At 41.0% G+C, this 13701-nt stretch overlaps 2 protein-coding genes across 2 annotated transcripts in view; one reads left to right on the top strand and one right to left on the bottom strand.

Annotated features, from left to right (window-relative positions):
- LOC124264159 (2-methoxy-6-polyprenyl-1,4-benzoquinol methylase, mitochondrial-like) overlaps window positions 1-6966 on the bottom strand; it is a 53260-nt gene extending 46294 nt beyond the window's left edge. The window contains exons 1-5 of the mRNA XM_046698896.1: window positions 6958-6966; window positions 6584-6783; window positions 4175-4324; window positions 3094-3354; window positions 1882-1988 (exon numbers count right to left, since the gene is read on the bottom strand). Coding sequence (XP_046554852.1) covers window positions 1882-1988; window positions 3094-3354; window positions 4175-4324; window positions 6584-6773 — 708 coding nt within the window. The 5' untranslated portion in view covers window positions 6774-6783; window positions 6958-6966. The remainder of the gene's footprint in view (window positions 1-1881; window positions 1989-3093; window positions 3355-4174; window positions 4325-6583; window positions 6784-6957) is intronic.
- Window positions 6967-6971: 5 nt separating this feature from the next.
- Window positions 6972-13701, top strand: part of LOC124264158 (HEAT repeat-containing protein 6-like) — a 35838-nt gene continuing 29108 nt past the window's right edge. The window contains 5 exon segments of the mRNA XM_046698894.1: window positions 6972-7151; window positions 8097-8204; window positions 9503-9643; window positions 11353-11468; window positions 11745-11859. Of these exon segments, the coding sequence (XP_046554850.1) occupies window positions 6981-7151; window positions 8097-8204; window positions 9503-9643; window positions 11353-11468; window positions 11745-11859 (651 nt within the window). The 5' untranslated portion in view covers window positions 6972-6980.

The following is a 13701-nucleotide window of genomic DNA, read 5'->3' as shown; positions in this document are numbered from 1 at the left end:
TGCAACATCAAAACATCAAAAACACAATTATCTGGATGAAAGGAAAGCCTTCACTGTTGCAGTGAGTGAGTTGTGTTTTATGTTAGTATTAGCAACATTCTAGCAATATCACTGTGGGGGACACCAGAAATGGGCTTTACACATTGTGCCCTTGTGGGGAATTGAACCTGGATCTTTGACATGATGACTGAATGCTTTAACCACTTGGCTACACCACCATCCCTGCCACTATGCAGACTGGCTATTCTCGAAACGTTCATAGCCCTACGAACTTCTTAAGCCCATTCTTAACACATTGGCTACGATCAAAGTTAAGAATTCTTAGGGCTAAGAACATTTCGAGAATAAGGGCCCAGGGGCCCGTTTCACAAAGCTCCCGTAAGCCTAAGATCTCGTTACTTTTCACGTAGCATTCGTACCTCCTATACTGTAACATAGGAGGTGCGAATGCTATGAGAAAAGTTACGAGATCTTAGGCTTACAAGAGCTTTGTGAAACGGGGCCCAGATCTACACAATTTAGCAAAACCCACAAGCAACATAATCAGAATAGGTATCTTGGCAAACAGGTGTGTAAATCCCCAACCATAGGAGTCTGGAACTCCTCAACACATCTTTGCAAGATGAACTGCCATGCCCCACACTACAGGGACAACCGTGCCTCGAAAACATTTCACAGCATGCAAGTCAAATGCACATATCAAGGATGTATTGAGGACACTAAACTAAGTATCCTTAGCTGACAAACTGGGAAAAAGTAGGGATATATCTGGATCAAAATTGGGATTTTTTTAAAGATAATATTTTCAGAGGTAGATTTAACAGTGCATTTAATACAGTAAGATGAAATTAAGCCTCTTCTGCTTTTGTGGTCCTGTTAACAGTGGAATACAAGACACCTCAATCCAGCATTAGGAACGGCAAACTTGATATAGAACAGGAAACATTTTATATATCTACTGACATTTGCTGTGTATGTCGAGATAAATTTGGCCTAATCCTGTATTTCTGGACATTACACACAAAAAATATTCGACAAAGAGCTATTCCACGCAACGCTACGGCACACACACACACACAACAGAACTAAATTTTTACGCACAAAGTAAATGACCGTCAGTTGTTGCATATCGGTACAAAACCAATTCCCACCCCTTACCCATAATTTTAAGCATAATCTTTTAATATTATAATCTACAGAATTAATCACCTCCCACCCCACCCATACATGTGTACAAAATTGATGACCCCTTACCTCCCCAGAACAAAATGGGTGATCCCAACCCTAAAATCATCATCAACCCCAAGCCATAAATTATGAACAGTCCCTAAAATTGTCAATATTTTAACCACAACTTGATTCCTGTGCTGATATACACTACAGCTGCCACTGACCACCACAACAGTAACAGTAGAGTGAGTGAGTGAGTGAGAGCTTTTAGCAATATTCAAGCAATATCACAGTGGGGGACACCAGAAATGGGTTTCACAATGTACCCATGTAGGGAATCGAACCCGGCCTCGAACCGGACGCCTTCCAGTAACAGTAGACTAACGCTTAGTCCCTGATTGACTGACTAGCTTTATTCCACCACCAGGCTACCCCACCGCCCCTTTGTAACAGTTTAACCACTAACGCTTAGTCCCTGAATATATATCATACTGATAGTAACAAACAAACCCATTTAAATTGAAAAGGAGCCCTGGTGAGATGGGAGATCCTGAACCTGGGGAAATCTAGACTTGCTTCACTTTGGGCTTTAGTATTGCAGGGAGGGCTGAGTGGACAAGGAAAATAATGTGCTTCAGTGACTCCGAGACAGACTACAGTAACTGCAGAGGTCTTTAAAACAAGTTCCCAAACCTAGCCGGAGTTACCTACCTTGTCTATGTGGGTACAGTTCCTGATGCCAAAAGCTATGGTGTATACATCATAGGAATTGTCTTCTAGTGGTAGACTTTCAGCATTTCCTTGCAACCAATTGATTCCTGAAATGTAAGACGACACTTTTTATAGTATAATTTCAGATTTGACCAACCATAGTCCAAAAATAATAATAAGCTTAATCATCTTTCATATAAGGCTGCATATCTCAACCTTTGCTGGGTAAGAAAACTTGATGATACAGCTACAACACAGTGTAAGAGGGGTTAACTTTCTCACACAAATAACATAATACTTAATTCAAAAGTCATATTCTCATAAAATGGAAACCAGTCATTACTAACAGTATAATAATTTTTAATATCATCAACTAAATAAAAAAAAGTATCTCAATTCAAGTTTCACACAAAAGTCACTTGATACAAGATAAATGAAGAAGAGACAGGCTATATGTTAAGACAGACATCATTTCGATGTTACCATGGCAAGTAATATCAACCTCTGTGGAGATCCAGTAACCATAACAGTGCAAGGCTGAAATTTAGAGATCATGTGACTTGGTTGATTTTGTGTCATTGTACCCCGAGTGTGTGGCTCGTAGCTCATAACATCAGTCACTGGTTTGTCAGGCCTGGGGTCTCGACCCACAAAATGTCCGTATCGCTACGACATTCGTAAGTCTATGATATACTATAGAGTTACTCCAGGTCATAACGTTGTACACACTTTGTGGATCGGGACCCTGATTATTTACCGGTGGCTGTTATACACAGAGATGCCAACCCTGAAGGAATGGAGAGGAAAACAGAGTCACGAGGGGCTGAAAGCCAGGCCTGAGCACCAAAGGAGCAAGTTGGGGGTAAGCGAGTGGTCGGCTCTGCCATTTTGTTTCTCTTTCATATGGACTATGAAATGCATTCGGAAAAACTTTGTGAAACTTCATCGTCAATAATATGCAATATGCACACTTGACACCTAAAGAATCACACGCTAAGCTTCTGAATGCTTTTACCAGTGTTCACTCAAATACATCACCGGTGACTTACGAAATTGCATGCCGTAAAAATGAATTCAGAATTTTTTCTAAAAAATCAGAGTTTTTTAAAGAGAAATTGGAGAGCAGATTTTGTATTTGAAAATCGGAGTAACTCCGCCAAAATCGGAGTGGTTGGCATCTCTGTATACAGTATGTCAAACAAACAAACAAACCTGTCATATATCCCAGTTTTTCAAGTTTTGCCTTCCCGACATCCAGCATCGCCTGGTTGATATCACACACAGTAACCGCTGAGTTGCGTGGAGGAGATTCTGTCTCCTCATCTGACGATGAACTGTCGGAGCTATACCCCTCTGCTGTGTCCATGTAAATATTTGCTGTTATTTCCCTTGGTATTTTCACTTTGAAATCTTGTCTATGTTCTGTTGATGTTTGTGACTGGATATATCGTAGAAACCGCAGGGCTATATCACCTGAGTGTAATAAAATGGGAAACATATTTCAAGCGTATAAAAAAATTATTTTCTTACATTTTTTGTGGTCAGTTTCAAATGTCTAGAAAGGCAATGAAAAGGTCACAAGTATTTATATGCTTGCCAGGTAATACAGAATTGTCCAAAAACATAACCAACCTGTTCCCCATGCTACATCAATGAGCCATCAACATATATCAAGAAACATGACCAACCTGTTCCCCATGCTACATCAGTGAGCCATTCCCATCAACATATATCAAGAAACATGACCAATCTCTTCCCCCTGCTACATCAGTAAGCCATTTCCATCAACATATATCAAGAAACATGACCAACCTGTTCCCCTGCTACATCAGTGAGCCTTCCATTAACATATATCAAGAAACATGACCAACCTGTTCTCCCTGCTACATCAATGAGCCTTCCATCAACACATATCAAGAAACATGACCAACCTGTTCCCCCTGCTACATCAATGGGACTTCCATCAACATATATAAAGAAACATGACCAACCTGTTCGCCCTGCTACATCAATGAGCCTTCCATCAACATATATAAAAAACATGACCAACCTGTTCCCCCTGCTACATCAGTGAGCCTTCCATCAACATATATCAAGAAACATGACCAACCTGTTCCCCCTGCTCACATCAATGGGCTTTCCTTCCATCATACATCAAGAAACATGACCAACCTGTTCCCCCTGCTACATCAATGAGCCTTCCATCAACATACATCAAGAAACATGACCGATCTGTTCTCCGTGCTATATTTAAAAACTGTTCCTGCGATTTATAAGAAAAAAAATGACCAACCTGTTCCCCCTGCTACATCAATGAGACTGGTCCCGGGTGTTGGTGCCATGCATTCCAGAAAGTGATCTTTCCATAACCTGTGCACCCCCGCACTCATGGTGTCGTTCATCAGGTCGTAGCGGGAGGCCACATTTTCGAAGACTTCATACACTGGAAGAGAACAGGACAGTGGTCACTTCACAAATCGTATCATACATATTGTAGCGTCTAGATGCTATCGCAGTTCTTTGGAACCTGGCGTGGGACACGCTACTATGGACGACAGACGACAAGCGCGTTGTGTTAGGTTGCCATCTTTATTTCGTCTGCTGTACACCACGTGACATTAGTCGCCTGTAGCTGTAAGGCGTGACTAGTCGAGCAGGCAGTACTACACGATAACACTACACTGCCCCCCTTTTTAATAAGAATGGACAATCATGACTTTGTTTAATCAACGTGACTACAAATTCAGTTTTTCAGGTTTCTTGATCTTCACAAATCGTATCATACATATTACAGCCCAGTCAAGATAAGTTTTAACCCTTAAAATGAAAAGAAAATATCTTGTGACAGTGCTATATATACTTTATATAAAATAATACCTGTAGAAGAACGTAGATACAGGAAATGATCAAAAGTCTTAAAACAGTCCTATTGCATGCTTTTGGGTATCAAGTTTGCTACATCCAGGCAGGTAAAATGTTGCTTGTACGTAACTTTTAATGGCAGGTTGCACCCAGTGCAGGTAACATTTTCCATCACAGTGGATTTATTGGTATCAATTTCCAGAATCAGATAAGTCTTCTCCTAATATGTGAATCAGTTACCAGATGTAAATAATGTCAACATGTCCATTTTCTTGCTCATAAATCAGTTACATACAACCACACATCGTGTAAACGGTTTTGTGATGTTCATGGAAGGTCAGAGGTAAACATGCTGATTTTGATGACTGCATTTCAAAGTTGAAATGAAAAGAAATTCATTAACGAAAATGTCAGTTAAAAAAAGCAACCATCTGTCAAAACATTCGTCCAGACATGCAGTGTTTGTGAGCAGTTCTGGAGATGATGACATTGACCAGAGCACCCCCTCAGTCTCATGATAAGGAATCATCAGCTTTCAATGACAGCAATAGGACTGCTGAGACACGTGCAACCAATATTCTGATGGTGCAACCTCAGGAATTCACTTGGTTGCACCTGGTGCAGGTAGTGCCATAAATGAAATTATCATCTGACTCTTACATGTTACAGTATATGCCCAGCACTGGTCACAAGTCTCCTGCGGAGACTACGACCTCCTGGGATTCTCGCAATAAACATGATAAATGTTGACTGGTAAATAATATTTAAGCTCAGTGGGGCGCATTCATTGACATGGGTTTATTTGATATAATTATGGGACTTCAAGACTGTCTCGAAAATATTTGATATCACTCTGCCATATAATTCAATTACTGAATGTCAGTGTTCTGACTTTCTCGGCCTAAGTAGTCTGATTTTGCTGTTGCTATCAGCAAATTGTCTGAAAGTCACAAATGGTCCAATCAGAATTTATCTTTCATATTTTTGGAAACATAGAAGTTATAATTCTGCAATATCAAAGAGGTTTCTCCTTCAATTGACTCCAGTATTGCAGAAATCTTCAGTTTCATAAAGAATTTGGGGAGGTAAGGCACACAACACGTGACTTGAAAATCTCTGAACTGTGAATAACTATATTAGGTATGAATTCGTGAAATATATGGTAATACACGATCCGAAGTTATGCACGCCATCTGGTGAGGTCGTTATGTATAAACCTGGGGAATTCCAACTTTCGGTAATATCATCGTATCAAAAAGGACCTACATGTCAGTATCATGAGAATTAAGGAAGTAATTTCGAAATGTAAACACCCAGAACACAAAATGCTTTGCATGCAGGTATAAAATATCGTGTGTGACATGTACATCTATTTGCGTGAAACACGCATGTTTTTGAGTTAACGCGAACACTGTGTACTTGAACTTGGCGTTCCAGCAATTTTGCACACATGCAATAGGGGGCTTAGAAATGTGCACATAAATATTTACAAAAATGCTTAGAAATTATGGGAAGGGGTGGGGAGAGGGGAGGGGCATTGATTTGTTGTACATGACATACAGGAGGGGGGGACTTTCTTTGTACATAAACGTAAGCAGGGGGTCATTCACATCGTACATGCTTCTCCATAAAAATCATCTAACCCCACCCCCACCCCCCCAAGCCATAAAACATGAACGGTCCCTAAACATGATAACCCAAAATTCGTCCGTCCACTGAAATTTGTGGATGGTTGCTCACATTATCATTGTCAGATCATCACGTGACACTGTTATTTAGTTAGTTACAGGCCACTGTCATATCCCTCACACAGTATTGTGTTGGGGTGTTTGTCATTTACCTTTGCCCTCTTTCTCTTCTTCTGGGATGTATTCAAATCCAAAATGTGTTTCTCTTTTCTCACCATTATCACCATTCTGGGTTGTGGCCAAGCATCTGATAAATGCCCCTGATAGCTTTCGGTGGCTACATCGACGACGAAATACGTCTGCTAGGCACCGAGAAGCACGCACTGTCATGGGCGCAGCCATATTGGGAGTACTCATAAAACAACAATAATTTATGGATGAATTTCATTTACATTTAGTACACAATTCATATCGTGACAATTGAACGAGTATTTACAATAAAACATATCATAAAAGTATTCATAGTCATATAATAGTTAAGAAGTAGTAATTTCTTGTGAAGAGTTATTTGATATGGTTCACATACAATGAAGTATCCCTCTAGGAAACATGGCGGTAGATGGCGAATTCCTGAGAAGCGAACGAGAGACATTTCGAAATTGTTGTTTTAAACTGAGTAGATTCGTGTATAAAGACGACGACAGTTGTCGCACCAATTTAAATCTCTTATTGGATGAGCTTACAGCTGCCGAAAATTCACAGAGGAGCGTATCGGAAGAAGTAATTCTTAAACATGTCAAACCGAGTTCATCTGTCAAACTGCCTCAGTGATAGTCTACACGATAGTCCCATCGATACAACTATCGTCACCCACTTCATTTCATATGGATTAGTACTAGTAGTAGCACTATTCAACACCGCCTGGTTAACGAACCCCACAACGAAATCTTTATGTATTTTTGTATTGACGCAAGCATGTGAGATACACAGGCAGTCTGTCAATTTGATAAGTTTTCAGTATTGTTCCTATAAAATGTATAAAACGGTTACAAAATAAACAATAACTTATACCTTTATTGACAGGGTATGTGCCAAACTTTTTATCTTGTTTAAAACGACACAATATGTTTACCTATTTTTGAAAAGGAACTAGCTAGAGCTGCAGTGGGGTCCTACATTTTAGAACATAACCCTCCATTACTAATACAAGTCTCTGTTTTAATGGAACAGTCCAGGAAGCTATAAGAATGAGTAGAACACCTGAGTCTAGTTAGAATCAGGATGATAATTATATATATGACTGACACTATGTGCAACTATTTAACTCAATCTGTGATGTAGAAGTATTGGTAGGACACCCCTTGTACCATTAACATAATCAATGCAATGCAGTATTACATTTAAGGAATCATAAACCATGTCAAGAATATTAGGTTGTCATATCAGTCAAACCAGATAAACCACCAATGGTACACACCTAGCAGAGAAATAAAGTAACCTGCTCCAATCTTTTGCTGATTTTCCAGAAAATATATCATTAAAAATGACAGTGTTCTTTTGATATTAAGGTATGTAAACAAAAAGTGACATCAATGCACCTATCATCATATTACCTACCCAAGGTTTTCTAAGCCTTGCTGAACATGCTGAATCCTCATCCTCATGTTGTGACTGACAAGAAGCCTTTGATTTTCATTCTCTATTTTGATCTCTGTATTGTTTCAGGAGGGCAATGAGTTGCTATGGAAACTTTCATCCTTGGTTCCATTTCACCAGGAAAGACTTATTGCCAAAGTTTGCCAGACCATAACCAACTTCAAACTCAGGCATCAGGTGAGCTGCTGTACATGGTAGACAGGGTTGATGAACTTGTTATGCTCACATTTCATATATGCTTGTTTGTCAGTTCACCAGTCACCAGGGTTAGAATTGATCTTCAGCAACCCATGCCTGTTGTCAGACACAGTGATTTTGTTGATGTATGACATGGTATCCAAATAATGTCCTAATTGTGTAGATACAGGATTCTCTGTTCCAAAAACTATGACTCTTTTAGGTACCCTCTCTCAAATCAGTCAAATACCTTGTCATCTACTTAGTAATGCACGTGAATGGATTAACAATATTCCTACTGTCCCTGACCGCCTCTGTGGTGTAGTGGTTAGAGCGTCCGCCCAGAGAGCGGAAGGTCGCGGGTTCGATCCCCGACCGCGTCATACCAAAAGACGCTAAAATATGGTACTTGTTGGTCCCTGCCTGGCTCTTGGCATTAAATGGGTACAACAAGGACTTGTCGGCTCGGAGTCAGTATAATGTGTCTGAGTGGGGTATTCATGCTTCACTGCGGTATGGTATCTCAGTGAGCTAGCACTATAAAACCAGCTTAAGTCTGGGCTAGTACAAGCAGCCGCACATACACATACGCAACGCATGCACATCGTCATATGAGCGAAATATTCTCAAGCACGACTTAAAACCTAATTTCACCTCACCTCACCTCACCTCACCTCACCTCACCTCACACCACACCACACCACACCACACCACACCACACCACACCACACCACACCACACCACACCACACCACACCACACCACACCACACCACACCACACCACACCACACCACACCACAGTCATATAGCTGGAATATATGGCTTGATTACAGCATTACCCAACACACACAAAACAAACTTATAATGGACATGATACATGCATACATTAAGGAGAAAGAGAAACTTTTCATGTGACTTTATTTCATTTGAGTCAGCATATGAAACATGGTATCATGCAGCTTTTAGCAATATTCAAGCAAATATAAAATTGGGGAAATGCTAGAAATGTTCGTTCATGTAATGGTGAGTGAGTGAATTCAGTTTTACGCCACACTCAGCAATATTCCAGCTATATGGCGGGGTCTGTAAATAATCCAGTCTGGACCAGACAATCCAGTGATCAACAGCATGAGCATCGATCTATGGAATTGGGATACGATGACATGTCAACCAAGTCAGCGAGCCTGACCACCCCATCCTGTAAGTCGCCTTTTACGACAAGCATGGGTTACTGAAGATTCTAACCCAGATCTTCACGAGTGCATTCATGTAATGGAATATTGTATCTGTCTTCTCAGCATCCAGTCAGTGATCAGTGTCTGGAGTCCCTGCTAGACTTCTGTATCAGAGCCCTCCAGTGCTGCAAGCCCTGGTCCCACCCCGACATCCTGCAGGCACTCAGTGCCTCTCTCCATGACAACAGTAACCGGGTCGGCAAGGTCAGCTCCCTCTTTAACATGCTGTAGTCGTGTAGCCTTCGAATTGATGCCATTGAAGATCTACTGTTTCTTTAAAACGTTGCTGTAGTCGTTTAGCCTTCGAATTGATGCCAATGAAGGTCAGCTGTTTAAGATGTTGCTGTAGTCGTGTAGCCTTCAAATCAATGCCATTGAAGATCTACTGTTTCTTTAAAACGTTGCTGTAGTCGTGTAGCCTTCGAATTGATGCCAATGAAGGTCAGCTGTTTAAGATGTTGCTGTAGTCGTGTAGCCTTTAAATTGATGCCATTGAAGATCTACTGTTTCTTTAAAACGTTGCTGTAGTCATGTAGCCTTCAAATTGATGCCAATGAAGGTCAGCTGTTTAAGATGTTGCTGTAGTCGTGTAGCCTTTAAATCAATGCCATTGAAGATCTACTGTTTCTTTAAAACGTTGCTGTAGTCATGTAGCCTTCGAATTGATGCCAATGAAGGTCAGCTGTTTAAGATGTTGCTGTAGTCGTGTAGCCTTTAAATCAATGCCATTGAAGATCTACTGTTTCTTTAAAACGTTGCTGTAGTCGTGTAGCTTTTGAATTGATGCCATTGAAGGTCAGCTGTTTCTTTACGACGTTGCTGTAGTCATGTAGCCTTCAAATTGATGCCATTGAAGGTCAGCTGTTTAAGATGTTGCCGTAGTCGTGAAGCCTTCAAATTGATGCCTTTGAAGATCAGCTGTTTCTGTAAGACGTCGTGTAGCCTTCAAATTGATGCCATTGAAGATCAGCTGTCTCACTAAAGCGTTGTTGTGGTCATGTAGCCTTAAAATTTTATGCCATTGAAGATCTGTGTGTTTTCTAATACAGTTAACTTCATCAGTACATTTGTAGTTCCAAGGCATTAAATGAGACCCAGGTTCATTTCTCTGACACCCTTCAGTTGATTTCCTAAAGATTTATTGATATTTTTGTTATATGTCATTGCTTATGCACAAAAGGCTCGAGTCAAATCATAGACGGTATCTAATCACCCCCATTTCACAGTAGTATTGGTCAGTCATCCTTCTAGAAATTGTTGACCGCCTCCGTGGTGTAGTGGTTAGAGCGTCCGCCCGGAGAGCGTAAGGTCGCGGGTTCGATCCCCGACCGCGTCATATCAAAAGACGTTAAAATATGGTACTTGTTGGTCCCTGCCAGCTTAAGTCTTGGCTAGTACAAGTAGCCGCACATACACATACACACGCATGCACTTCGTCATATGAGCGAAATATTCTCAGGCACGACGTTAAACCCAATTTCACCTCACTTCTAGAAATTGTCAGCTCTCAAAGCATCTCAAACAACCCCCAACTAAGGGAAGTTACTCTAAACTATGATCTACTCTACCAAAATGTGATATTTTACAAGTGTTTCAATCAATTTGCTGCCTCTTATGCTCAGCAAATATTCTATCTCAAAACATTTCCTGCCACATAAAGAGTAGCAAGACTCCTTGGCATCTTCAGTGTTGAACTGTGAATTAGAATGCAGTTGATAGAGATGCTGTACCCTGTAACGATGTATCCTGTTACCATACATTGACAGCGACACACAACATGTTATCAACAATTGCTTTGCACTTTTACCAATCATATTCCCTTTATGCCGAGCAAATGTTGACTGTCGTAAATTTCTGTGTACCTTTCCTAATTTATGAGTAATAATCTCTTTTTATGTTCCCCATGGCAACAGTACCATGAGTTGTTGCTAGGCAACCAGGGTATCTTGGTCCAGCTGACTGATAAAGGGGTATCGGATGAGGACATCCTAACAGGTGGTGTACAGTGCCTTGAAAACCTCACTGCAAAGTAAGTTTTAATCTGTACATATTTATGTTCCAATTTTGGAATGATTACTGAATTACAGTCTTAAGTGATAAACCTGATATGGCCAAAATGTCATTGGAATTTTAAATTTTCGAGATTTTACATCACTGCATGTGGTTATGTTACATTAAAGATTGGAGGTGGAGATTATAGCAATGGCTAGACTGACAGGCGGATGTTACAAATATTTTGTGAAGTAAGTATGGTATACAATGTGACTATGTTTGAAGAATTTCAATGTGACTGTTGTTTGTACAGAGTGCCTGGTCAGAATGGTCTGAGTGATGCCCACAGTCAGCTTATCTTCTCCATCTTCCTGCGTCTGCTTCACACCGTCCCCACACAGAAGATCGACCTCATCGTGCAGTGCAAGGTCAGAACATGAGTCAAACAGCTGTTAATATTATTAGCATAATCTATTGATATACTGCTGAGTTCCAGCTAGCATAGGATGTCAATCTCAATGGCACTTCGTATTATCAATCTCAACTCCCTGGGGATCATGCAACTCTTGCAGCCACTAGGCGCACCAAGTTAATGTGGCTTTCCCATCCTTACAAGGTACCCATTCACAGCTGGGTGGACTGGGACACATAGTCACAGTACTTTGTCCAAGTTTACTGCACATTGCTGTACCCACAACTAGGTGTTTGCATGTATTCATGTGGCCACCATCTGGTCATATACCACTTGTGACCATAAACACAGTATATGTTATTCTTCTGAAATGTAATGATACTTTTGTCATGCAGAACATATGCCATCGCTTTATCAGTTACGTTGCTATTTGTAAAAATACTTCAGTACATTTTGGAAATACTATCAGTCAGTGTCCTAGAAAATGAACTGATTAAAATCCCAGTACATTTGAAATTGTAGCAGTATCATGATTGGTGTTTTGTTTTCGTCCTGCATAAGGGTTATATACAAGGACAGGAGGCTTAGTGTCCTGTGTTAGGTTTATATGCAAGGACAGGAGGCTTAGTGTCCTGTGTTAGGTATATATACAGGGGCAGGAGGCTTAGTGTCCTGTGTTAGGTTTATATACAAGGGCAGGAGGCTTAGTATCCTGTGTTAGGTTTATGTACAAGGGCAGGAGGCTTAGTATCCTGTGTTAGGTTTATATACAAGGACAGGAGGCTTAGTGTCCTGTGTTAGGTTTATATACAAGGACAGGAGGCTTAGTGTCCTGTGTTAGGTTTATATACAAGGGCAGGAGGCTTAGTGTCCTGTGTTAGGTTTATATACAAGGGCAGGAGGCTTAGTGTCCTGTGTTAGGGTTATATACAAGGACAGGAGGCTTAGTGTCCTGTGTTAGGGTTATATACAAGGACAGGAGGCTTAGTGTCCTGTGTTAGGTTTATATACAAGGGCAGGAGGCTTGGTGTCCTGTGTTAGGTTTATATACAAGGACAGGAGGCTTGGTGTCCTGTGTTAGGTTTATATACAAGGGCAGGAGGCTTAGTGTCCTGTGTTAGGTTTATATACAAGGACAGGAGGCTTGGTGTCCTGTGTTAGGGTTATATACAAGGACAGGAGGCTTAGTGTCCTGTGTTAGGGTTATATACAAGGACAGGAGGCTTGGTGTCCTGTGTTAGGTTTATATACAAGGACAGGAGGCTTGGTGTCCTGTGTTAGGGTTATATACAAGGACAGGAGGCTTGGTGTCCTGTGTTAGGTTTATATACAAGGACAGGAGGCTTGGTGTCCTGTGTTAGGTTTATATACAAGGACAGGAGGCTTGGTGTCCTGTGTTAGGTTTATACACAAGGGCAGGAGGCTTGGTGTCCTGTGTTAGGTTTATATACAAGGACAGGAGGCTTGGTGTCCTGTGTTAGGTTTATATACAAGGACAGGAGGCTTGGTGTCCTGTGTTAGGGTTATACACAAGGACAGGAGGCTTAGTGTCCTCTGTTAGGGTTATACACAAGGACAGGAGGCTTAGTGTCCTGTGTTAGGGTTATACACAAGGACAGGGAGGCTTGGTGTCCTGTGTTAGGGGTTATACACAAGGACAGGAGGCTTAGTGTCCTGTGTTAGGGGTTATACACAAGGACAGGAGGCTTGGTGTCCTGTGTTAGGTTTATATACAAGGAAGGAGGCTTAGTGTCCTGTGTTAGGTTTATATACAAGGACAGGAGGCTTGGTGTCCTGTGTTAGGTTTATATACAAGGGCAGGAGGCTTGGTGTCCTGTGTTAGGGTTATATACAAGGA

The sequence above is a fragment of the Haliotis rubra genome, unplaced genomic scaffold (genome assembly GCF_003918875.1).
Source record: "Haliotis rubra isolate DU_JTF1 unplaced genomic scaffold, ASM391887v1 Scf910, whole genome shotgun sequence".
Lineage (NCBI taxonomy): Eukaryota > Metazoa > Mollusca > Gastropoda > Lepetellida > Haliotidae > Haliotis > Haliotis rubra.
This window is presented reverse-complemented; position numbering and strand designations above follow the sequence as displayed.